This window comes from Rissa tridactyla, chromosome 1 (genome assembly GCF_028500815.1).
Source record: "Rissa tridactyla isolate bRisTri1 chromosome 1, bRisTri1.patW.cur.20221130, whole genome shotgun sequence".
NCBI lineage: Eukaryota > Metazoa > Chordata > Aves > Charadriiformes > Laridae > Rissa > Rissa tridactyla.
This window is the reverse complement of record NC_071466.1, coordinates 14,595,534-14,618,864: the sequence shown is the minus strand read 5'-3', so window position 1 is coordinate 14,618,864 and position 23,331 is coordinate 14,595,534. Positions and strand designations below refer to the sequence as shown.

The following is a 23,331-nucleotide window of genomic DNA, read 5'->3' as shown; positions in this document are numbered from 1 at the left end:
GACCCACTGATTTCGTGCCCACATCCACCTACCAATGGCACCTGCTGTGGGGATTTTCATTAACAGCTATGAAAAACAGAGGAGACGCAGCCTTCAAGTCCCCGAGTATCACTTAGTCCTAGCATGTTGTGTGCAAAGCTTAGAGAATGGTTTAAAAGTCCCTTCTTCTCGGGGACTGAATATATTCACGCTGGAAAAGTGAGAAAAGAAACATGTTTATACATTTATTATATACAATATTAAGGCACGAGTTTAAACAGCAAAGAATAAGAAATCTTTGGCTGACCAACAATATCAATATTTGCTGTGGGTGACACATAACGCTCTTCATTTTCCCCCCTATGTACAAATAACGCTCTGGCTGTACAACGCTGTACACCAACTTCTCTATACAACCAACGGCAATAAAAAATGACAGTATTTTACAACTACTTACCAACGTCACCTGGAATGGCTACAGCACAGTTTCCCAAAACACAAAAACAGTTCAAAGAGCTGGGAAAACCAGTACAAATGGAGTTGCGCCGCTCTGCTGAGAGGGGCTGATTTATGGCAGTAGTGCTCCATGCAAGTCCTGCTAGTGCTCGGGCTGGGGGGAGACCCGCTGGTCCCCCAGACCTTCCCTCCAGGAAAACTAACATCTCTTGAGTTCAACATAATTGAGAAGAATGAATCTTTGAGTTTCTTTGAGCTGAGACTTCAAAAGCAAACAAGAGTTGCCTACGCTGTAGTCTCTAACAACGGTTTCCTACATGTGACCATGAATCTGGGGCAGCATCGATTGTAAATGCACCTTGGGATACCAGAACCTGGAGGGACTGTGGTCTCCACGAGGAGGAGGAGGAGGGGGAGGAGTGCTGTGCTCTAGCTGACTTGGAGAAGCTGAGCTGAACCACGACCAAACATAACCGAAAGCCACATCACACACGCAGATTCAACACTGTTTCTGCTGGACGCCTAGCTGTCTGCCTATACACAAATTATTAAATAGTTTCATTTAAAAAAAAAAAATACAGCTGGTAATAAAATGCTTAGGGACTTCCAAGCACCTGGGTATCCTTATTTCTTGGAGAAAAATGATGAAACGAAATATTCACCATGGTTTTACTTGTATTCCCTTGCTTTGTCTTCCTCCTGCCCCGCTCCAACCACAAACACTTGAGGAAAGGCCACGGAGGTGGGTCAGCGCTGCTGCCACGCACGGGGCCAGCTCTTATGCAAACACTTACAACCTTTAAATTAACTTTAGAGAAAAAAATAAAATTATTTGACAAGGCATATATTAAAGCTGCATAACATCTTCCAAGGGTTTTGCACATTTGGTTTCACAATGCAAAGCTGCTAATACTCGAAACACACAGATCGCTTGCCCGCACGACGTACTCACCGCTACTTTGTTTAACAAGTGCAAAAATCAGAAAGAGGGTGACATCGACATATGTCTAATTCTATGTACACGCAAAAATAAGTGCATAGATTTAACATAGCAATTTTGTTTTTTTTTAAAAAAAGGTATAAGCCAGGCAGTATTGAGCACAGGGCTCTGGCCCCTGAAGGCTTTGAGATTGCAAAGACTTCAGTTTTCAGTGAAAGCAGAGTTTAAAGTGCCTGATGTTTTCACAATCAAGGACTCCCAATTTGATACCTACAGGAAGGGGTGACCTTGAATCAGCTGTGGGCACACGATTACTTCCAGCACCCATCACTCTTCCACTCTAGGCAGCTTCACATAAAATCCCATCACCCTTTTTCCCCACAGCCAAGTTCTTCCTAATATCATTACAGCACACCACAAGGTTCAGAAACCGCAAAGCCAATACAAAAATACCTCAAAGAAGAAAATTTCCCAAACGTCATGTGCAATGCACGAAGCAAATAGTACGCCATGATTAAAGCAGCTGGTGAGTTGGCTTTCTTACAGACAGCCACCACCTCTTACAGAAATCAGGGACTAAGCTGAAAATGAGAAATGTTCCACTCTGGGTAAAACCAAGTGCAAAGAAACTGCAGCTCAGCACAGAAAACAGATGATGCTCACGCTTTGCTTTGCAGTTAAACCCTTCCCGCCCTGATCCTACACCCCTTAATGCCCAGTCTCACCTGCTTGAACGGCAGGTCTGTACGCTCAAGGAAGGTAGGATTTGGCTGTAGGTATTGAAAATAAGGAGAAATCCTGTTCTTATCACAAACACACTGATTCTTCTACTACTACGAACCAGTAGGCAGTTAGAGGCATCTTCTGATCTCATATGCAGACCCAGCTTAACTCCACTGGAAAAGCCCCCACGCAACCCCCCTCTCAGTGAACTTCTGCACTGCACAGCCCTTCGGGGAGCTGCCGGAATCCTCCCTCAACCTTCCCTCCTGAAACCTTCCCATCCTTACAAAAGGGATTGCTTCAGCAGGGTCCTACTCCTCCCCCGCCCTGGCCCTCTACTTTCATCCTCCATGGGAATTACAGCCAACAACTGCTCCTACCAAAAAAACAAGTCTCGGCAAGGTCTGAGGTTGCGAGACACGAATATTTGCATTGTAAATCCAGCTCCAAGAGCAACACTTGTCCAGCCAGGAAAGAGGCACCTGACCTGCCTGCCCAGGAAAACCACACCACACCACTTCAAACAAATACTTACAAGAACCTGCCATGTACATCTATGGACCAATTGTTCACCGAAATTCAGCAGTGAGTACTTTTGAGAAATGAATTGATACTGAGGAAGATGCAAGTTTTTCCTGGGTTACTCAGAAACTCCCTCTGGCCTCAAAAGAGCTGGGATTTTGCTCCGTGTCCCAGCTGCAGAAAGGCAGGAAAACAAAGCAGCACCGTGCACCCAGTCTGTAACTTTGCAACCTTCTCTTTAGACCAGAAAATGCAGTTTCCTTTCCCCTCAACGATCCCCTTCTCACTCCACCTTCTGTTTTCAACACCCTTTTCTGCTCAGAAAATCACAGACGTTCGTTTCATCGCTCCTCTTCAGCGCTCCTGGCTTCTTGCCTGGTCCAAAGTCACAACATATCAGACTCAAGCTTCGGTTTGGGCACAAACTTTCTCTATCTTTCTTCAAACTCTCAGGGTTAGTTTTTAAGGTTGGCACACCGAGGACCGTCTTGGACCCGGCTGTACACGAAACCCCAGAGATGCTGTCCTCTGCTCAGATGAGGACTTCCATCATGTCCGTATCTGGAAACTCGGGCTTGTGGAACAAGCTGCTCACTCTGCCTTTGCTGTCAGGCAGCTTCCCATGGCTTGAGTTCTCTGCAATGAGAAGAAGGGAAAGTTGGTCTTCAGCTCAAATTCAACAGCAAATTGTTCCATGCAAATATAAAACAATTTTTTTGGGTAGTGACGGAGCACATCTTAACTGTATGTCCTACATACTGAAAGCCAGATTTGATCAGGAGGCCGAGAACGTGTAATGCTGAATTCCCTGCACTTTGACAGGTACGTTGGTATGCACAGACCCTAAGGGCAGGCACAAAGATGGTATTTAAGAGTCATGGACCAAAGTAACTCTTTTGCTGTGGCCCTAGAGAGAAACAGGCATTTGTGAACGGTCTACATCACTTTACCAAGTTATTACTTGTCATCTGATCCAGATCCAGAGTAGCTCCCCGCATGCATACTCCTATTCTGCATCAGGTACAAAATTTAGTTTAAAACATCATGGAGGCAGCACAAAAATAATCAGGTAAGTGGTTTAATCTAAAATGTATTACTTTGCCAGTGGGATGGGCTAAGAGAATGTACATGGCCAATTACCACAATGTACGATAGATGTTGTTAGATGTTTATCTTCATCACCATAGTTCTCAACAGTCAAATTCAGGGAGAAGGACTCTGATTTCTTACAAGCAGGAAAAGCTTAAAAAGCTAAATTTTAAGAGTACCTGGAAACAAATTCCAACCTGGCTTGCCCAAAACACAGTAATCCAGAGTTTCAAGAAGAATCAGTGATACTGAGCCCTACTAATGATACATGGCATGTTTTTAGAGAGAAGGCTTGCTTTTGAGACAAAATTAATGTGTAGGAAACTGGATTTTTCAAAATAATATATGTAAAATAAATGTCTCCCTTGCTAGTGTTGCGACCAGCAGTTCCCACCTTTCGAAAATAATTAAAATTGTATTTCTTTACACACACACATACACCCCAAATCTCCACTTTCTCCTTACTATTTCCCCCCAGATTTCCTTTAAAAATAAGGGAGAAAATGGTGCCTTTGCTAACCATGGTTTAAGTTGAAAAAAATGGAAGGGTCTGAGTATGTGAGCAGGTGTTAAGCGTTTTCAAGGTGTGCAACTCTGTAATTTTATCTTTGGTAGCATGAATAATTGCTTTTGTTGGAAACTCTGCCCACCGCAGGCAAGTGGAGCTTTACAGAAGCTGCGGAGGATCAAGCTCTGCAAAGCCAGACCAGGCAGTGCTGGAAAGTTCTCTCCCTATGACTTCAGTTTCCCTGAAGAAACCTCCCCATCACCTTACAAATTGTGAAGCCGTCACCCGGCTCCACCAATACTGGGGTGTCTCTGGGGAACTGCTGACATCCCTAGGGATGCCAGCGTTTCACACTCATGCGGGGATCCAGCAGAGCTCACCCAGTTTCTCACTGGCCACTCGTGTCCCTGGGGGCCGTGGGGCCGGGCTGTGTGACGGGGTGGTACCCAGCCGTCCACGGCCAGGGAAGGAGGCAGTAGCAGGCCAGAAGAGCTCAGCGCTTTTGTCCGTCTGGGTGCTGCTGTCTTTGCTGCCTGTCTTCACGTGGGAGGCTGCTGGTGGCAGGACAGGCATGCAGGACAAGGAGGGCAGCGGAGGAGGCAGTGAGGGGCTCGATGGGTGGTCGTGGTGCTCCTTCCCCAAAAGCAGCCCTGAAACACATGAAGGTCAGTCACATCCCAGCTCGAAACTAAGTGCTGTCCCCCTCATGTCACCCCAGAGCTACAAGGTGCTGGTCTGGATATGTCTCCAGCCCTTTAGCTTAGCTTAGTTCTTCCCCTTGACACTGCCTGTTGCTCTTCTGACGTCCGCATGGTACTCTCCAACCAAAACAGCCTTTTGGGAGCAGCTGCCCTTTCCTGCATCCCCTTCTGCACCCCCATCCCTGTGGTACCTACCCCTGGTGTGGACTCGCACACCTCTGCAGCCCTTGTCCTGTGCAGCCCCACACCACAGTCCTGCACTCATTTTCCCATTTAGCTGCCGCATCGCATCATCCACTCCTATCCAAAGGGATGTTCACCCCCTTGTTTAACTTTAACCAGGATTTTTTTCTAACCCAAATTTGTTATTTACTCCCACAAAATTGCAAACATCATCTGCATGTGTCTGGGAGGATTTCCCCCAACTATGGCATTCTACAATCAGTACAGAACAATTAAGATGATTAAAAATATAAGTAAGATACAATGCAAGGTTAAAAAAATGACTAATTTTTGACTTCAGCACAAGGACTAATGTTATTCTCATGGAAAGTGCTCTGGAAACAAGCCATCGAGGCAACGTGCACCATGTCCAGGGCACTTTTGCGAAGCTCAAGCAGAAGGATTAGGACGAAGTGATGGATGAGCCAAAGCTTAACCAAAAACTGAGCCCACCTATGCTTCCCTTCCAGATCTTCTCTTCTTTCTTCTCCTCAGCTATCTGGTTGCTGGTGAGTGAGGTCTGGCGTGAATGCGTGCCCGTAGCAGCAGCAATGGAGGGGACGGACCGAGCTGGTCGCAGGCTGGCGCTGTCGGCTTTCCCAGGGTCCTTCCGTGACCGTTGCTGAAGCACCTTGATCATGGCATCCTTCTCAATTATTTTGGCATGGAGATTCTTTATTCTGCCAAAACATGAATGCTCTGCTTACAGGAATGGAAGAAGAGTTTATACAGGCAGCTCTCCCCGCCCTGAGACAGCAGGATGGGTCCCTGGGTACATGCCCTGCTGCTCTGTCCCCTCCGGTTTTGAGTGACTCAGACACGGCAGCTCCACCAGTTCCTCTGAGGATAACCATGCACTTTGAAACAGCGAGCATTTCTGGCTATCAAGACAAAACTGGGAACTCTTTTCTGCAAGGTTAACTGAACCCATCTAGTGCTGCGGCTTTACCAACCCAGCAGGAGCAATGAGGGCAGTATCCTGACTGAGATGTGGATTGCTACCTTCACCAGAATGCCAACACACAGGCAATTTACACCCCTGTAATACATCGGGGCCAAATCTGGAAACCCTCCCTCAGTAGGCTGAATTAACACCACAATTTGGGTCTGCTGTCAGCTGGAGCAAAGACCTGCTGAAGAGAGCAGAAAGGTTCCCTTTGGTTTCTCTAATGGCTGGGCTGGGCTCTTGCTTCTCCTCACCGCTGCAGAAACAACGAGCACGCAGTGTGCAGAGCCGAGCAAAGCTTGCTACTTCTCTCATACAGACCCCAAAGACTCTCAAATCACAAAAAAATAGGATAATCTGAGACTTTTCTCCAGGAATGATTAATACCAAATCATACCGAAAGACTACAAAACCACATTTGAATGAACCAAACTGTACAGGTACAATGTAAGAGCCAGATGACTATAGCTTGAATATGATGTACAATATATAGTCCAATGCAGCTGCATTTTGTGAAACAATGAAAGCTAAAATGCTGCATCTGGAAAACCTATACGTACAAGGGAGAAAGCTAGTTACTTCTGTTGGCATTAGTTTTCATAATCAGATGTCTAATTTGCAATGAAAACACAAGATCCTAATCTATCTTTAATGAAGCCAAGGGCAAAACTCCACTGCTTCACTGGATGCAGGATTAGCTTGCATCTGTGAGTGGAAAACAAAAAACAAACCCAGCAAAACCAACCATTGATACTTTCCACAAGCAACAAATACACCTTTTTATAAAAGTGTCTGCAGACCGGTGTTTTTGTCAGGAAGCCAATACTGAAGAACAGATTTTAAATATTTTTTCAGTAAAAACCTAGAGGAATACACAAACTTTCTCAAGGGATTTTTACTCATCAAAAGGCCACTTTTCACCAGGAAAAAAAGCCTGGATTAAAACTACTGTTCAGATCTAATGCTTTTTGAACTAATGGGCCACATATCCACTTGCGTGCTGAAAATAGAGAAGTATCTGCAACAATGAACGTTACTCTTGCTGACTGTCTGTGTCCCAAAAAGTTTATTTTATATCTTCTACTACTTGTAAATGCCTCTTTTATAGCGGTGCTTGTGGCGCTAAGTTTTGCAGGTTTGTTCCTAAATGCCAGTGTGACCATCACACAACTTGGATGTAGGAAACTTAGTGTGTCTAGAAAGCAGTAAGCAGGCAAGGAGCGAAGAGCGAGGCAAAGGCAAGCCCTTGCGTTGCTCATTATGTAGGAGTGGGATTACAACTTCAGCTTTTATGACCTTGTTTCCAGAGGGAGATTTTCACCGAGATTAAACAAGTATTCAGCTTCCTCGCATGGCAACCTACTTTTAACAATGGAACAGCCTCTGTTTTGTAAGAAGGTAGCTTTTGGCACAGAGACAGTTTAACAGGAAGGTAGGGAGGAAGTTATCTAATGACAGCAACTCTTTAATCCCTGTTTTACTCCTGAAGAGCAAAACTAAGTCAAAGTGAAGCTAAGCCCATCCTTTCTAGGCACGCATGAAGGAACAGAAGAAGATCATTCTGGTTTATCTGAACCCAGCCCAAACACGACGGCCCCTTACGTGTACTCCATGTCCTGGCAGCGCCGGTTGGCTTGCACGATCTCCTCCTCCTCCTGCCAGCCCCGCACTTCCAGCGCGCTCTCGCTGTAGCTGCCGTTGCGTGAGTGGCTCGGGGCCGAGGTGTCCCTGGCAAAGCGGTTAGACATGGTCAGTCGGGCTCCTGAGACCACAAGGGTGGCTTTCGCAAGTGAGATTGGCACTTGCAAAGAAAACCCCAAACCCACATCTCAAGAGCAAGCTAGTGATGGTTGCCTGTCAAGTGGATGGCTATCTGGCATTGGGTCATCTTGCTGTGGGCTACTCTTGGCTTACGTTTAGTCATCAACGCTATTAATTAACTGGCTGATACAACAGAGAGCACATTGTTATCGTGGGTGACCCCCACAGGCCTAACAACCATCCTGAAGGACACGGTCAGACACCAGAGGGACTCACTCACTGGGAAAATGGTCCCAAGTCAACAAGACTACATCAGGGAGATAGTCCCAAGTCAACAAGACCATATCTCAAACAAGAAACGAAACTGTACACTTTGGAAGGTGAAAAACAGCACATGAATCACTGCCTAGACTGAAGTGCAAAAGAAAAGGACCGTCCTGAGTCATGCACTTCACCGCATTTCAAAGGGAAATCTCATTTTAGGATGTTTTCAGGGGATTTGGCTTCTAAAGAAACTGGGGCAAGAAGTTAATTAGCCCGTTCTCCTGATTGCTGGGAAGCCTCACTGCAGTGCCTTCTGTGCTTTTGGGCACCACGCTTTGACACAGACAAACTGGAGACAGTCCAGACAAATGCAACGGGAATGGGAAAGGGCTTATACTGGGACATGTAAGGAATGGCTGAAGGAAGGAAGTTAGTTCAGGCCAGGGAAGATACAACAAGCGATATCTATCTTCCAATATTTACAAGGCTGTTACAACATTGAGAGTGATCTGCTGTTCATCAGGTACACCTGAGAAGGACAAGAAGCAGTTGAGGTAATTTGCAGTAAAGAGGTTTAGCTTAGCTATCAGGAGAACCTTTTTGATTTGAAGCTTAATGAAGTGGTGAATCAGGGGACTTAGGCCACAAAATTTCCCCCGTTACAAGTTTTTAAAACTAGGTTAAAAACCACGTTGCAGAGCATGGGATGGATGCAGCCACATACCAATAGTCCCTGCTTGGTTGATTGGTGTGGTGGGGAGGAGTTGCCTTACCTAAGCTGTGCAATTTGGCAGCCCGAGACTTTGCCGTTGAGGCCATTGCTTGAGTCTGGTGCCTGGATTTGATAAACTTTTGAACCTGGTCAGAAGGGTAAATCCTGTCTGGACTGACTATTGTATCTCACTGTCATGACACCATGGAGAAGTGCCTTAACCCTGGCGGCGCGACTCAGAAGGGAAAGGCAAGCAAAATCCAGCCTTAAGAAAATATCTATTCCTTATTATTCCCCCATGCTTTCCATGGTGGAGAGAGCTGCCTGCTTGCACCAGAGCCATCTTACCTCTCCGTTGCAGCTGTGGCTGCCGCATTCATGGCAAAGTGCCTGATTGTACTCTCCTCCAGGTACTTCTGCTCCCACTTGGTCATGTCAGCTTCCAGGGCCAGGATCCTCTCCTCCTTCTCCCGCACCAGCTCCATCAGGGCTGGGGCATTATGCTCCGGGAGGCTGCTCGCCTGGTAGCTGCCCTGCCTCTGTTGGTGCAAACAGTGACAGATATTCACCCTCTGCCAAGTAGGGGGGCTGCTGACCCTTTTTTCCCCACTTCTCTGAGCACGCAAAGACATCCCCATGTCTTTTGACAGGGGCAGGTGGAACCCCCAGGCTAAACCCCGTAGACTGCAGGAGGACAGGCAGGTTGACCGTGTATGCAACCCCACCACACTTCTCCGGACCATGTTGACAGAAGCAGGGATTTGGCTGCTCCCTGGATGTGCAGGGAATTCATGGGATACCCCAAGCCAAGGGAAAAGGCAGGAAAAAAAGCTGGTAGAGAAAAGAAGCAATGAAGCTTTAGAAGATATTGCTCTTGCTGGGACTTCATCACACAGCTGGGCAGTGCTCGGTATGGACAAGCCATTATTACCAGAGGGTTTACATAAAAAAGCAGAAAAAAAAGTGACATGTAGCCTAGCTAAATGTAACCTATTTAAAACAGCAGCTCGGAAAATACCCTGGATGTGGATTTCTGCCTGTCTCTTTTGGCACATTAGTTCTCATGTGCCTTCAGCAGATGCTTTCTGTGGTGCAGCAGGTAACTTTCTGACCAGAGGGGCAGAAGACGCCCAGGCACTGAGGGGTGGCTCCCAGGAGATGCTGACAAGCAGCAATGGGTGCATAACCCTCTGCATCTACACTGTGAGGAAAGCACTTACCCAGGCAGGATTTATCCCACCCAGTTACAGGCACTTAATTAAAGCACTTAAGCAGCATGGGTAGCTGCCTCGAGCTCCTTTCACCGCTGGTGGAAAGCGGAGGTGGATGGAGATCCAGCCCTTGGCTCAGGGGAGGTTGGGTGGGATGAGCCCACGCTGGAGAGAGAGGCACAAAGCTCTGGGAGAAGTCAGTAAAAGTAAATGAATTTTTTTTTCCAATAAAAAATGCAAGAGATTTGTCACACTCCACAGTGCACAGGACTGTGTTAAAGGGGAAACCATGTCTCCGGAGCACCGGCTTGTCATCCATGCTACACCACGAACTTCCACCAGCAAAGCGGTTCCCTGGCACAGTACCAGCACACCGGAGCAAGGGCTGCAGCAACCATTTCCATTTTCCAAACCACATTTCCTCCTTCTAGACACTTATCTCCTGCTTAGGAGAAACTAGAGATACCAGGAGAGGGCTGCAGCCTTTGCCTTTCGTGTGGTAATGACACGTTTGGAAGCTGCTTTCTGGAAATGCAATATGGAGCAGCCCTTAGGAGCAACGGCTGCGACTCTGTTCCGGCAACAAGCAGCGCCTACACTTCAAATATTGTCAAACCCCTGGCAGAAAGGTAATATTTTGGAAGGAAGGTCCTGGTCTGTAAATGGCATCTTGGGACGTCACAGATACCTGTCATCTTCTCAGTCAAAACCACTGACAGCCCTGCACGCTCAGCCTGCAGTGCTAAGTCAAAGGCAGGTTTTTTTGTCCAAGCTCGTGCATCAGTGATAATGAAGATCTGCCATTTGGACTTGGTTACCAAGAAGCCAGGAACAGAAGAGATTCTGGCTCGCTGCCTCCTTCTGCTGACTCTGGTAAAAAGGAGAAAAAAGCTCTTTTTTTCTCTGTGATGAGAAAATATTTCAGTGGACAACTCAGAGAGGACAGCTCTAAAGTAAAAAGTAAAAAGTAAAAAGTAAAGTAAAAAGTAAAAAGTAAAAAGGGTTGCGTCTCATAAAACAAGAAGTATAAATAATAATAATAAAAAATACCCCAAAGTCTCCCCTCAAAGCTGAGAGGTGAGGTGTGAAGTCAGAGTATCTTTCTCCTTAAAACTTGGCAGAGGGAACTGGTGCAGGCATTTGAGAACTATGGCAACCCAAAATGCAGTTGCTGATTACAGTGACAAAAAAAAATATTAAAAATGAAGCAATCTGTAAGTTACAGAGGAATTTTCTGCTAAAACGAGCAGACGTAGCCTGAACTCCCAAGACAAGGACTTTGTCGACAGTCCATCCCGTTTACTTAATATATTGATTTGTCCCTATTTTCCAGCCCAGAGAACAAAACCTTTTCTAGTTCTAGAATTCACTTGAATTTCAATTGTATTTTCTCAAATGTTCTCTCATTTACAGCAGCATTAGCATGCCATACCCCACGTAATTTCTTTTTTAAAGGAGAGCAGACTAAGGGGCAACTGAGAAGAGCTACTGGAAGAAGACAGGAACAGCAAGCCCATGGGGGACAGGGCAAGAAAGAAATAACGTGCTTATACAGCAGCAAGGAAGAGCGGAGACGGATGGGAAGGGTCTCCAGGGAGCAGCAGTGACAGTGATGCTGTTGGAGGGGTGCTGGGGAACCTGCCCTGCCCTGCCCTAGAGGTGCTGGTGAGAAGATGCTGTCAGGTCTGGCCACCAAGCTGGGGTTTGATACACTTCGTACGTCTGCTCGCTCTCCTCTGAAGGCAATCCCTGCGTATTTGGCACTTGGTGCCAGCTGTAGCCTGGAAATCCTCCCTGCAACCTCCTCATGTTTTTGGTTTTTTTTTTTCCCCTTTTCACAGATGACTGGACTTTGAGACTTAGGGATGGAGGAGGAATAACAAAGGAACAACTGTGCATAAAATACGAGCATAACACTATCCCTCTAAGAACACAGGGCTGCCAAAAAACAAGGGGACGCACACAGAAATGCAAACCTACATTTCTAGACCATTATGGACTGGACTGATATTTAAATAATTTATTGTCTGAAGATGACACCATTTGTCTCCAGATCTGTCATGGATAGAGTTTTCTGTGAAACAACCATACCAGCTTTGCCCAGAATAAATACGGCCCAACCTCTTTCTCCCACCAAATCCCACACCATCCACGTTGCTTTTTCAATGCAAGATCAGCCCAAGTCTGTGGGCTAAATCTCATGCCTACGTGTACCACACCTTTTCTCTCCTCCATCGGTGTGGAGCTGATCTTACACAATCTGTGATTGCTGGAGAGATGTGGAAGGATGTTCTCCCCTGGCAGGTGTGGGGCCACCTGGTGTGGGTGAGACTGAGACTGGTGTGGGCAGGGGAGTCAGGACCTCCCAGCCCCGCAGCAGGCAGGGCTCGGCTGTGTCCAGCATCCCCACTGCGGAGCTCCCCTATCCTCCGCTGAAAATCAGGAGTTAGAATCATAGAGTGGTTTGGGTTGGAAGAGACCTTCAAAGATCATCTAAGTCCCACCCCCTTGTTGGGGGGAGGACATCTTCGGCCGAACCAGGTGGCCCAAAGCCCTGTCCAACCTCATCTTGAACACTTCTAACGATGGGGCATCCACAACCCCATCCAAGGGAAAGGCTTAGTTGGAAGGCCCAATGACTGAACCCAAAAGCAAGGTGGCACCTGGCAGGACTGCAAGCGACCGTCCCTCTTTAAAAGCAATGCCGAAGGCCCCGTGCTGCGGTCCTGCACAGGCCATCCCATTCTCACCTGCTGCATCCGCAGCGAGTCCAGCTCCCGTTCCAGGCGTGTGCGCAGCCGCCGCTCCATCTGCTCCCTCTTCTCGCAGGCCGCCTGCAGCTGGGTCAGCGCCTGCTGCAGCTTCTCCACCTTCTCCACGTAGGCCTGCTTCCTGCGCAGCTGTGGGGGACAGGGGGGTCAGCAGCACCAGGGGACACCTCACACCCACCCCAGGCTGCTGGGACCCCCGCGCACTTGCAGGTGATTGTTGGGCGCAAGCATGGCTTTGGCCGTTTGCTTCGCAGAGTTTCTCCGTGGGAAGGATGGCGCCCCTTTGATGGGCAGGGAAAGGGCACAGCAGGCGTCGCTGGGGCAGCTCTACCCCTTTCAGAGGGAACGCTGCCCAGATCTTCCACCCATTGGGGATCAACTAGCCACGAAACCCCCTGGCCATTTCTAAGCAACAGCCATCACGTTGGTGGATACTCTTTGGGCAAATACACAGACTGGCCTCAGCTAAGAGGAATCCCAGTGAGTTTTATCGACTGGTGACACTCAGCACAGAGTCTGCACCCAAACAGAGTCTCTTTTTTTCAGCCCTGCATATCTGCTCAATGCAGGTGGAGCAAGCGGAATGCCAGCAGATAGAAGCGCTCCACCTGCTCTATCCTGTTCACTGGCGTGACCATGCCGACGTACAGATGTGCTGGCAGCTAAAGCCAGGCCTCCTTATGTAAATAATGCGATTATTGAAGGGCTTAACATGACACAAGGATTTTGCAATACAGGGTTTTACAGCCAGAGATTGCTCGAGCAGCATACCCCAAAAGAAATTTGCAAGTGGACTGCAGATGTTCAGGGTGCTTAGCGGCTATCCCCACTTCTGGCTTCCTACCAGGCCACCGGGCACTCAGTGACACCACAGGGTGTCGTGATCGGCAGCAGCTGGCACACTTGAGAGCCCTTGGGGAGAGGAGGCTGCAGAGGCCAGACACGCTGGGCATCAGCTGTGCTGGGCACTGGCATGGGCAGCAAAGCCTGTGCTGGAACCTGACTCCCAGCCAAAATCTGGTACCGAGAAGGGGCGAGCTCACTCACAGAGGCCAGGCTGACCAAAAACCTCGCCCACGGGGCTGCGGCAGCGGGGTCTGCTTGCTCACCCCACAGGCTGCAGTCCCGGCCCCGGGAAACCCAGTTCCCCTCTTCTCCCCCAGCCTTTTGTCATGAATTTTCTCTTCACAAGCATGAATAAATTTACTTTTCTAAAGACATCTGCTTTGCAGTACAAAAAGCAACAGCGCACACAAACTGAAGCTGTGAACCGCAAAAGACTTCGATGAACCTCAAAAGACCCTAAAACACTCTTGACTTAACTCCCTGCCTCAGAAAGGGAGGGTGAATTGGTTTGAATGCTGAGCCTCTGTGAAGCCCCAGCTGGACCCCATCTGCGGCCTGGGGGTTAATGGGGGATGCTCAAGGTCATTGCTATGATCACTAAGATCCTCTTCAGGACTTCTAGTCTCCCTCACTTATTTGTACACTCGTTTGAGACCTGAAGTTTTTCAGAAGCAAAACAGGAGGCAGAAAACCGCATTAACTCCAGTCAACACTGGGGAACTAGACAAATAAGAGAGGCTGGAGAGGTGCTGTGAGCTGGCAAGGCCAGGGCCGAAACCATATCCTAGTGCCTACCTCTTTTTTAAGTTGAAGTTAACTGTTGTAATTAACTGCAATGTGGGTTATGATATAGAAGCTACAGCCACAAAATATCCGTGTCTAAATATCTAGGGGATGTAGCGAGAAGTTTGCTGCCTTGTTCCTGGGCATGTGGAGCAAATAAACCCCAGCGCTGGGTCCCCCTGGCTCTGTGAGGTTCCCCTTCACCCAGCGTCCTCTGCTTAGCCCAGGACTCCCATGCTGCAAACAAGTTTTTTTTTTAATTGTGTGATGCTGGATTCACCTAGGTCCCCTCCCACTGTTTACAATGACAATACAATCACTTTTTCTTGAAATTCCTCTTCCGGCACCCTAAATCCATTCATGTCACAGGTGAAGTGAAATACAGGCTTGTTCACAGCAAAAGCAAAGCTTGGCCTAAACAAACGTCCCCGGGGCCAACAACTGGCAGTGTGACCTCCCTAGCCCTGCTGTAATCCAGGCTAACGCTTATGGCTCCCGGGGCTTTCCATGAAAATTAATGAGATTATAATCCCCACTAGTCTCTGGCAGCAGCACGAAGATTGCATTCCTCAGGAGCTCATGACTTGCCAAGACAGACACAGCAGTGGCTTTTTGCTGAACGTGCTATTTTGGCAGCAGGAAGGTGCCTGTGCCACCTCCCAGCCACACCAGTGTGGATCGGAGAGGGGAAGGGGGCTTCCCCGGGGTCCCTCAACAGCCAAGCTCATTTGCTCCCCCATGTCCTGCCGGATGCTGGAGGGTCCATCTGTATCACAGCAGCCAGAATTTGGCTTTGCAGCAGCCCTTGAAGCACTGGGTTCACATACTCGTGCACCTCTGCCTGCGTGGGTGAGGCGATGCACACACATCCACCGCCTTAGAAATCAATCTTGTTGGAGATATGCAACAAGACAGTTTCCCCCTTCACAAATTTATAGGGAGTTTCTTGAGCCAATTTTGACTTTTCTATCCTGCCTGTAGGTTCATAAGCAAAAAAATTCACCCACGCATTTAAAAAATGAAGTACAAAATGTTGTCATTTAAATTAATGGGCTTGTCAGTGCAGTATGCATCCGTAAGAGGGGGACTGCAATCAGAAATACATGGTACTAAGCTCCAATACCTCACAGAAACACAGACTCAAATGAAAAAAAAGCTGGATGGCACCTGGAGAGGTACCAGTCCATCCTTGTGCTGCAAGGTAGGATCAACTCTATCTAAAACCTGGCACATGTCTGTATAATCTGTTTACAAAACTCTCCAGGGGTAGGGACTCCACAGCCTCCCCCTGCAAACTATTTCACGGCTTATTTTCCTTTACTGCCAGAAAACTTTTAACCTAATGCCTAATCTGGCTTTCTCTTATGCAATTTAAACAAATTACTTCTTGTTCTGTTTCCAAACTGTGATCTACTAGAGCAAGAAGCATTTAATGAAACAATTCACATATTCACAAGATCAGCAAACTTGCCTGAACACCGCCCTGGGACAAGGGATTAGGAAAATAAAGATAAAGAAGAGCTAAGGCTAAAAGGGGATGATCCAAGCAAATAAATCTGAGTAAAGGCAAGTGGGTCTTGGAAAAACATCTGCACTAGGAACGTAACTCCAATTTGAGCTACAGAATATCTACCCTATAGATATAAGTTTTGAGCTGAAGACTGTAAGAGATGGAGAACCCGCTATCACCCTAACTGGGTCGTTTCAGTGTTAATTACTCTAACTCTTTATTTCCAGTCCGATTTGCTCAGCTTTAGCCCCCGAACACTGCATCTCATTATTTCTTCTTATGTTAAAGAGCAACATTTAACCTGGCTGACAGCAATCCCTTCTTCATGTTCATGTGCATGGACTGGAGCTCAGCCACCTCTTCACTTTAATTGTTCACAGCAAAGAACAGCTTCTGGGCCCCAAATAAATTCTACAGCTGTTTTCTGAAGCCTCTCCAATAATTCAGTCTTCTATCCAAAGTGTGGACCAGACACACGATTCCAGCAGCAGTCTCCTAAATGACATGTGGTGATAATACCACCTACATATTTTTGAATTAAATCCTTCTACTAACAGGCACTCAGGATAATGTAGATTTACACAGTATGCTATCTTATGTTAATTCAACTTAGTAGCTACTGCTTATTTCTCAAGCCTTGACTTAAAAAGCGTTTAAACTTAATTACATTCTGGTGGCAGAAGAAATCTGTGTGGATTTACAAACCAGAGCCTGAGGTAGAGCTCTGTTAATACTAATAGTCATTTTCATTTGAGTGATTTTATGTTTCCTTCAATATATTCCAAATTAGAGTCAAAATCCCTGGTTTAAGATGAAGGGTCAAAACTTCAACAATATCTGCTGCATATGTTTCAAATTGAGCTCCAGAAACTGTTAAAAAGGTGCTCTGATTTAGTGATGAAACAGGGCAAAAGCAAGGGAAAGGGAGCACAGGAGCGTGGGCACACAAGCCAGATTAACCGCACTTCACCCGAGCTGCATGACACTGCCTTCAACAATTAAAACACGTCAGCTGGGATAAAATTCATTTGAACTCCCCCTAGAATGAAAAAAGCAGTTAAACGCTACACTAGGTCAATGTGCGTTTGCTCAGGCTGAGGGCTCTGACAGACAAACTCTGGTAAATACTGTTGCATCACCTTCACATGTTGTCACCCCTGAGATCTACCATGCCCTATGCAAGAGGTTACCACCTCCATAACATATACCATGCCCTGGTCAGGAGGTTTCCACCTCCCTAACGTCTACCATCAGGAAGTTACCACTTCTGTATTATCTACCATGAACATACCTGAACCTGAACATACATAAGTCTACGGGACCCGACAAGATGCATCCCAGAGTCCTGAGGGAACTGGCTGATGTAGTTGCCAAGCCACTCTCCATGATATTTGAAAAGTCATGGCAGTCAGGTGAAGTCCCCAGTGACTAGAAAAAGGGAAGCATTACACCCATGTTTAAAAAGGGTAAAACAGAGGACCCTGGGAATTACTGACCTCTCAACCTCACCTCTGTGTCTGGGAAGATCATGGAACAGATCCTCCTAGAAGCTCTGTTAAGGCACATGGAGCACAGGGAGGTGATTTGAGACATCCAACATGGCTTCAACAAGGGCAAGTCCTGCCTGACCAACCTCATGGCCCTCTATGATGGAGTGACTACAACAGTGGGCAAGTGAAGAACTATGGATGCCATCTATCTGGACTTCTGCAAGGCCTTCGACATGATTCCCCACAACATCCTTCTCTTTAAATTGGAGAGGCATGCATTTGATGGGTGGATTTTTTGGTGGATGAGGAATTGGTTGGATGGTCGCATCCAGAGGGTAGTGGTCAACAGCTCAATGTCCAGATGGAGATCAATGACAAGTGGTGTCCCTCAGGGGTCCATAGTGGAACAAGTACTCTACAATATCTTCATCAATGACATTGACAGTGTGATTGAGTGCACCCTCAAGTTTGCTGACAACACCAAGCTGAGTGGTGCGGTTGACATGCCTGAGGGATGGGATGCCATCCAGAGGGACCTGGACAAGCTCAAAAAGTGGGCCTGTGGGAACCTCGTGAGATTCAACAAGGCCAAGTGTAGGGTCCTGCACATGGGTTGGGGCAACTCCCTGTATCAATACAGGCTGGGGCAAGGGACTGAGAGCAGCCCTACTGAGAAGGACTTGGGGGCACTGGTGGATGAAAAGCTGGACATGGGCCGACAATGTGCGCTCACAGCCCAGAAGGCCAACCATGTCCTGGGCTGCATCAAAAGAAATGCGGCCAGAAGGTGGAGGGAGGTGATTCTGCCCCTCTACTCCACTCTGGTGAGACCCCACCTGGAGTACTGCATCCAGCTCTGGAGCCCTCAGCACAGGACAGACATGGACCTGTTGGAGCAGGTCCAGAGGAGGCCACAAAGATGATCAGAGGGATGGAGCACCTCTCCTATAAAGACAGGCTGAGAGCTGGGGTTGTTCAGCCTGGAGAAGAGAAGGCTGCAGGGAGACCTTATTGTGGCCTTTCAGTGCTTAAAAGGGGCCTATAGGAAAAATGGGAACAAACCTTTTACCAGGGTCTGTTGCGGTGGGACAAGAAGTAATGGTTTTAAACTAAAAGAGGGGAGATTCAGACTAGATATAAGAAAGAAATTTTTTATACTGAGGGTGGCGAAACACTGGCACAGGTTGCCCATAGAGCTGGTAGATGCCCCATCCCTGGAAATACTCAAGGCCAGGCTGGATGGGGCTCTGAGCAACCTGATCTAGTTGAAGACGTCCCTGTTTATGGCAGGGCGGTTGGACTAGGTGGTCTTTAAAGGTCCCTTCCAACCCAAACTATTCTATGATCCTACCATATGCCGGGCAGGTGGTTACCACCTTCATAATGTCTTCCTTGCCCCAGACAGGAGGTTACCACCTCTGTAACTTCTACCATGCCCTAGGCAGGAGGTAACCATCTCCTCAACACCTACAATGCCCTGGGTGGGAGGTTAGCAGCTCTCTAGAGGGGAACATTTGCCCTCTCCTCAGCTTCACCAATCCACAATCCAGGATCCTAGCTCCAGTTCCCACCAGAGGCACATTTCTGTTGGATGCCTAGATGAGGAACTGGCAACTGCAAAGCTCTTAGAGACAGAGCCCTAAGGCTACAAACGTATTTACTACAACCCGGCAGGCACAGGGTAGCTTCTCACACTACCTGCCTGGAAATCTGCGTTTATGCTTCTGCTGCCTTCACCAGTGTGTATTCAGCAAGTCAGTGTTACGTGCCAATATCACAGTGACAGTGTGTGAAGCAGCCAGGGAGCTAAACACATTTCTTCCCGCCCCCCACCCCCCCCCCATCCCTCCCCCCGTGTGATGCTGCAACTGCACTAGCAGGTGTTGCCACCTAAAAAACGTTCCTTTATTCAGCCGCTTTGTAATGAAATGCAAATAGAAAACCTCGGGTTACCTTTAAGGCAAACAGTGTCAAGTGAATTACGTACAGATTAAAGGTACGCTAGCTCCTGCAGCTACCCCAAAGGGACTGCCCCAGATACACTGGGACGGTGAACGGGCTTTAGACCAACTAACAGAGGAGCAGTTAAACTTAATGTGATCCTCTTCTTGCTGCTAAGTGCATCCACCAGAGGCAATGGAGGTTTTAAAATGTTCCTAAATAGGAAGTCAGAACGGTCTAATGGTCAGGAACAAAACAGCAATGCCTTCAGCACCTACATATAGTACCTTAAATCTTCTAGACTCTAAGTAACCATTAGGTAGCCTAAGAGGGGGTCTGTCATGCTGGATACCCTGACAAAAAACATTCAAGTATCAATGAGGTCAATTCACCTTTCATCTTTCCAAGACAACGAACTGCACTCAAGTTACTTGCAGGTATTTGAAAAATGATTCTATGAAAAGATCCTCCCTGCTCCTCTCAAAATGCCTTGCATCCACGCACCCAGCAGGCTCCTGTGGATTTTCCCCCAGGGCAGCCCTGGGGAGGGTGCAGCTGGGAAATGCAGCACCAAAACGGAACAGACCCGCCCAAATTCATGCCAGCAGCCTGTGCCAGAGCATGAACCTCTACCCAAGCCTGCTAGGTGAGTATCCTTGCCCTCACCAATGGCCCGCCTGCTCGGATAGTAAAGATTATGTTTCTTTTATTCCCCGTAAAACATTTTCCCTCTTTGTTGGTCACAGGGCTAGAGATTTTAGGGCCAAAAAGGCCTGTTTTGACAGTCTTGCCTGATCTGCCAGAGTGCACAGACTTTCAGTTAGTTATTAAATCCACACCTTTTCACTGAAGGTCTTAAGGAACAAAATAAATTGAGACTCAGAGACCTCCAATAATGGAGAACTGACATCACTCTTAGCTATAGTTAAAACTGACCATCATTTCCACTTCAAATTTGTATAACTCTAGCTTACAGCTACCAGATGTTGTTCTGTACTTGTCCGTCAGTTGGAAGAGCCCTCTCTTCCTCGGATTTCTCTTCCCATCTGAATATCTATTTTCACTATCAGGCTTACAGGAGCATTGCTTGAGCAAGACCTCTTGGGGGTTTTGTGCAGACTTCTTGGGTCTCACGGTATGACAGGTTTTTTCAAGCTCTCAAATAAAACCTGTGGCTCTTTGTAGCACCTGGAAGGTCTGCCTCCAGCCAGCTCAGTCAGTTCTTCTAAGACCGCTGTTTAGATATGAAGTAATCAAGCCCTGCACTGCTGTGCTGCTGTGCACATCTCAAAAGCCTCCTGGCATTCTTTGGGGAGAAATGGCATGTACCAACATCACGTTTGTACTGCAGTCCCAACTCAGTGAGTAGTCAGCTCTTTATTTGGCGTTTCTGTGAAGTCCTACCATGACCCAAGCCACCTGCTAGCTGCGTTTGGTGTTGCCCCTGGTTACATGTTGAAGACTCTGCTCTGAAAACATCTATGGTTGTGGTCTCCTTTGCTTGTTTGCTTGGCTCAGTATTGTATAACTATGCATAGTTATACATATAAGTACGCAGTGCAAGGGGAGCAGGAAGACCTGCCACACCATGGCTAGAAGAGATTCAGGACTCAGATGGAAAAAGCCCTAACCATGAGCCACGCTAGCCTCAGATTAGAGAAATGCTGCCCATGCCTCACCTCCTCTTCCAGTTTGATGACCTTGGCTTGCGCATTGTTTAGGGCCTGGTCAAGGATTTCGATGTGCCTCCGCTGGTCCTCATTGGCAGAACGCACAGCTGCCAGCTCCATCTCCAACTTCTCCTTCTCCTTCAAGTGCTCTTTGTCTGAAAGAAAGACAAGAACAAGGGCCGCTCCATCAGAACAGCTCGTAGGCCCTGGGCCACATCCTTAGAAAAGCAAAAATCATGTGAAGCGGCAGCGAGCAGGGCCATTATAACACAGTGCTGAGACCCAGCGGGCAAGGAGTTTCTACTGCCAAGGCTCAGCTCCTCAATGCCCAGCTTTACGCGAGCACCAGCAGCAGAAACGAGCGGCAGCTTGGGCTGCATCTGCACTAGCAGAGCTTGTGGACCTGGGCACCGCCTCATAATTGTCCATTCTGCTGAACTACTAGCACGCTCCCCAGCAAAATTTTGGCTTGTACCAGCTACTCGTTTCCCATGAGGATTGCCTATGTCAAGGACTGTTTATAGCTGCCAGCTTGGATGCTGCTGCCCTTCTCTAAGGGATGAGAAACCTCAGCCATGTGGATGCTGGCTGTGCCATGCCCAGTCCGTTTTATTTGCAAGGATGGAGATTATGAGATACAGAACACGTGAAGAAGCCAAATAATAAACACAGATCTGTGCTGGACAGCTTGAAAACAGAAAGAGGGGAAAGCAATAATGAAGAATAAGATAGGAGGCACCTGAACAGGCTTTCTCTGGACATACAGGCAAAGGGGAACTGTGGGAGGCATTCCAACACTGTGGGGTCCCTGGGAGACTTTCCAGTCCTCCTTAAAGGGTCCAGCGGTTGGTGCTTCTCCCTCATTAAGTGCCTTAAAGCACCAGGAGTGAAACTAAAACATGTAGATAACCTCCGTGCTGGAAAATCATCCCTTTTTTGGATAAGACATTAAAAAAACCAAAACTGGCTAAATTCAGTCAGCTTTGCTCACATCTTTTTCTTTGGCAACAAACTGCAGTCCCACCATTGACTTCACTGGCAAGCTGCCTCAGGAAAGGCTCGGCTCCATCTACCTCTGCCCTGACACTGCTGAGAAGCCATTTCAGGGAACATGAGCATCACGGGCCAATCACTGGATCCCTGACATCGGACCCCAAACAGTTAATGATTGGAGGGAGCAGGGGACGGAGGTTTCATTCAGTGAAATCTGAGATTTTAAAATCCGGCCTTCGTTCTTAATGACGCCAAAAATAAAGCACTTGGCAAGACCCCAGGACGGAAAATTTCTTCCAAAAATTAATTTGGCATCAATTAAACATTGTTTTGATTTTTGACTTTTTAAACACAGCATTACAGAATTTGTTATTTTTTAGACGAAGTGGAAAGTTGCTCCAAAACCATCAAAACATGGAAAATCTGCCCCTAATATCCAGCCTGTCCGACCCAGGTGTGACCAGTCAAGCTGGAAGCCCCACCACTATCCACCTCCCACCAAGGAGGGTCAGGAACCTTCACATGGCCAAAGCCAGGCCATTTCAGACCTGAACCACCCCCACAAGGGCCTTATTCTTCCTTAATCACAGATGGGATGAGAACAGGCTTAATTTACACACTACCAGTAGGCACCTGCAGCAAGGTGAGATGTGTAGGAGCTGAGCCATGAGGAACAGAGCACAAATAGCAAAGGTGAGCCCAAACCCACCTGTCCGTCTTCCCATTTATCCTAAAAGGAGGAATTCAGCACCTCACAGAAACATTCTCTGGCAGGAACACTGGCACATTGGCCTCTGCAAAGCCCACGAGCAAAGCCCAGCGAGTGCTGTGCGCACCGCGCCACCGACTGCCACCACAATCCATCTTGGTATGACATGCCTTAACCTTCCCACATCAGCAAGAAATTTTATATTGGACACGCAGGTCTCTTCCTTCAACGCAAAGACATTTACTTCAATCAGATTCACAAGAAACGTTATTATCTACTATACAAAAGTGTAAATCTGGGCAAATTATCAAGCAGCTAATTTCATTAGAGGGTGAAGAAGCCGGAAGATGAATGCTATTTCAGCCCTGTGGCACTCCACTGTCTCATGCTGGGACCACATTTGCTGTGCTCCAGATTTGAAACCAATATTATAGGAGGACAGCACATAGGAAAACAGGACTCAGGACCTTCACTTTCAACTTTCATACGAGGAACTTGAAGCACTCAGCTTGCTTTGCTGCATTACACTTTCTATCCCCCCCTTAAAGGAGGACAAGGTTACACTGTACACAAAATGACCACTG

General features: G+C 47.4%; 1 protein-coding gene across 3 annotated transcripts in view; it reads right to left on the bottom strand.

Annotated features, from left to right (window-relative positions):
- Positions 1-203: 203 nt before the first annotated feature.
- The window catches only part of AMOTL1 (angiomotin like 1), a 61,895-nt gene continuing 38,767 nt past the window's right edge, over positions 204-23,331 (bottom strand). For all 3 annotated transcript variants that reach the window (XM_054186097.1, XM_054186089.1, XM_054186106.1), the window contains exons 7-13: positions 21,055-21,200; positions 12,785-12,934; positions 9,172-9,362; positions 7,689-7,814; positions 5,594-5,820; positions 4,598-4,867; positions 204-3,256 (exon numbers count right to left, since the gene is read on the bottom strand). In XM_054186097.1, coding sequence (XP_054042072.1) covers positions 3,153-3,256; positions 4,598-4,867; positions 5,594-5,820; positions 7,689-7,814; positions 9,172-9,362; positions 12,785-12,934; positions 21,055-21,200 — 1,214 coding nt within the window. In that variant the 3' untranslated portion in view covers positions 204-3,152. The remainder of the gene's footprint in view (positions 3,257-4,597; positions 4,868-5,593; positions 5,821-7,688; positions 7,815-9,171; positions 9,363-12,784; positions 12,935-21,054; positions 21,201-23,331) is intronic.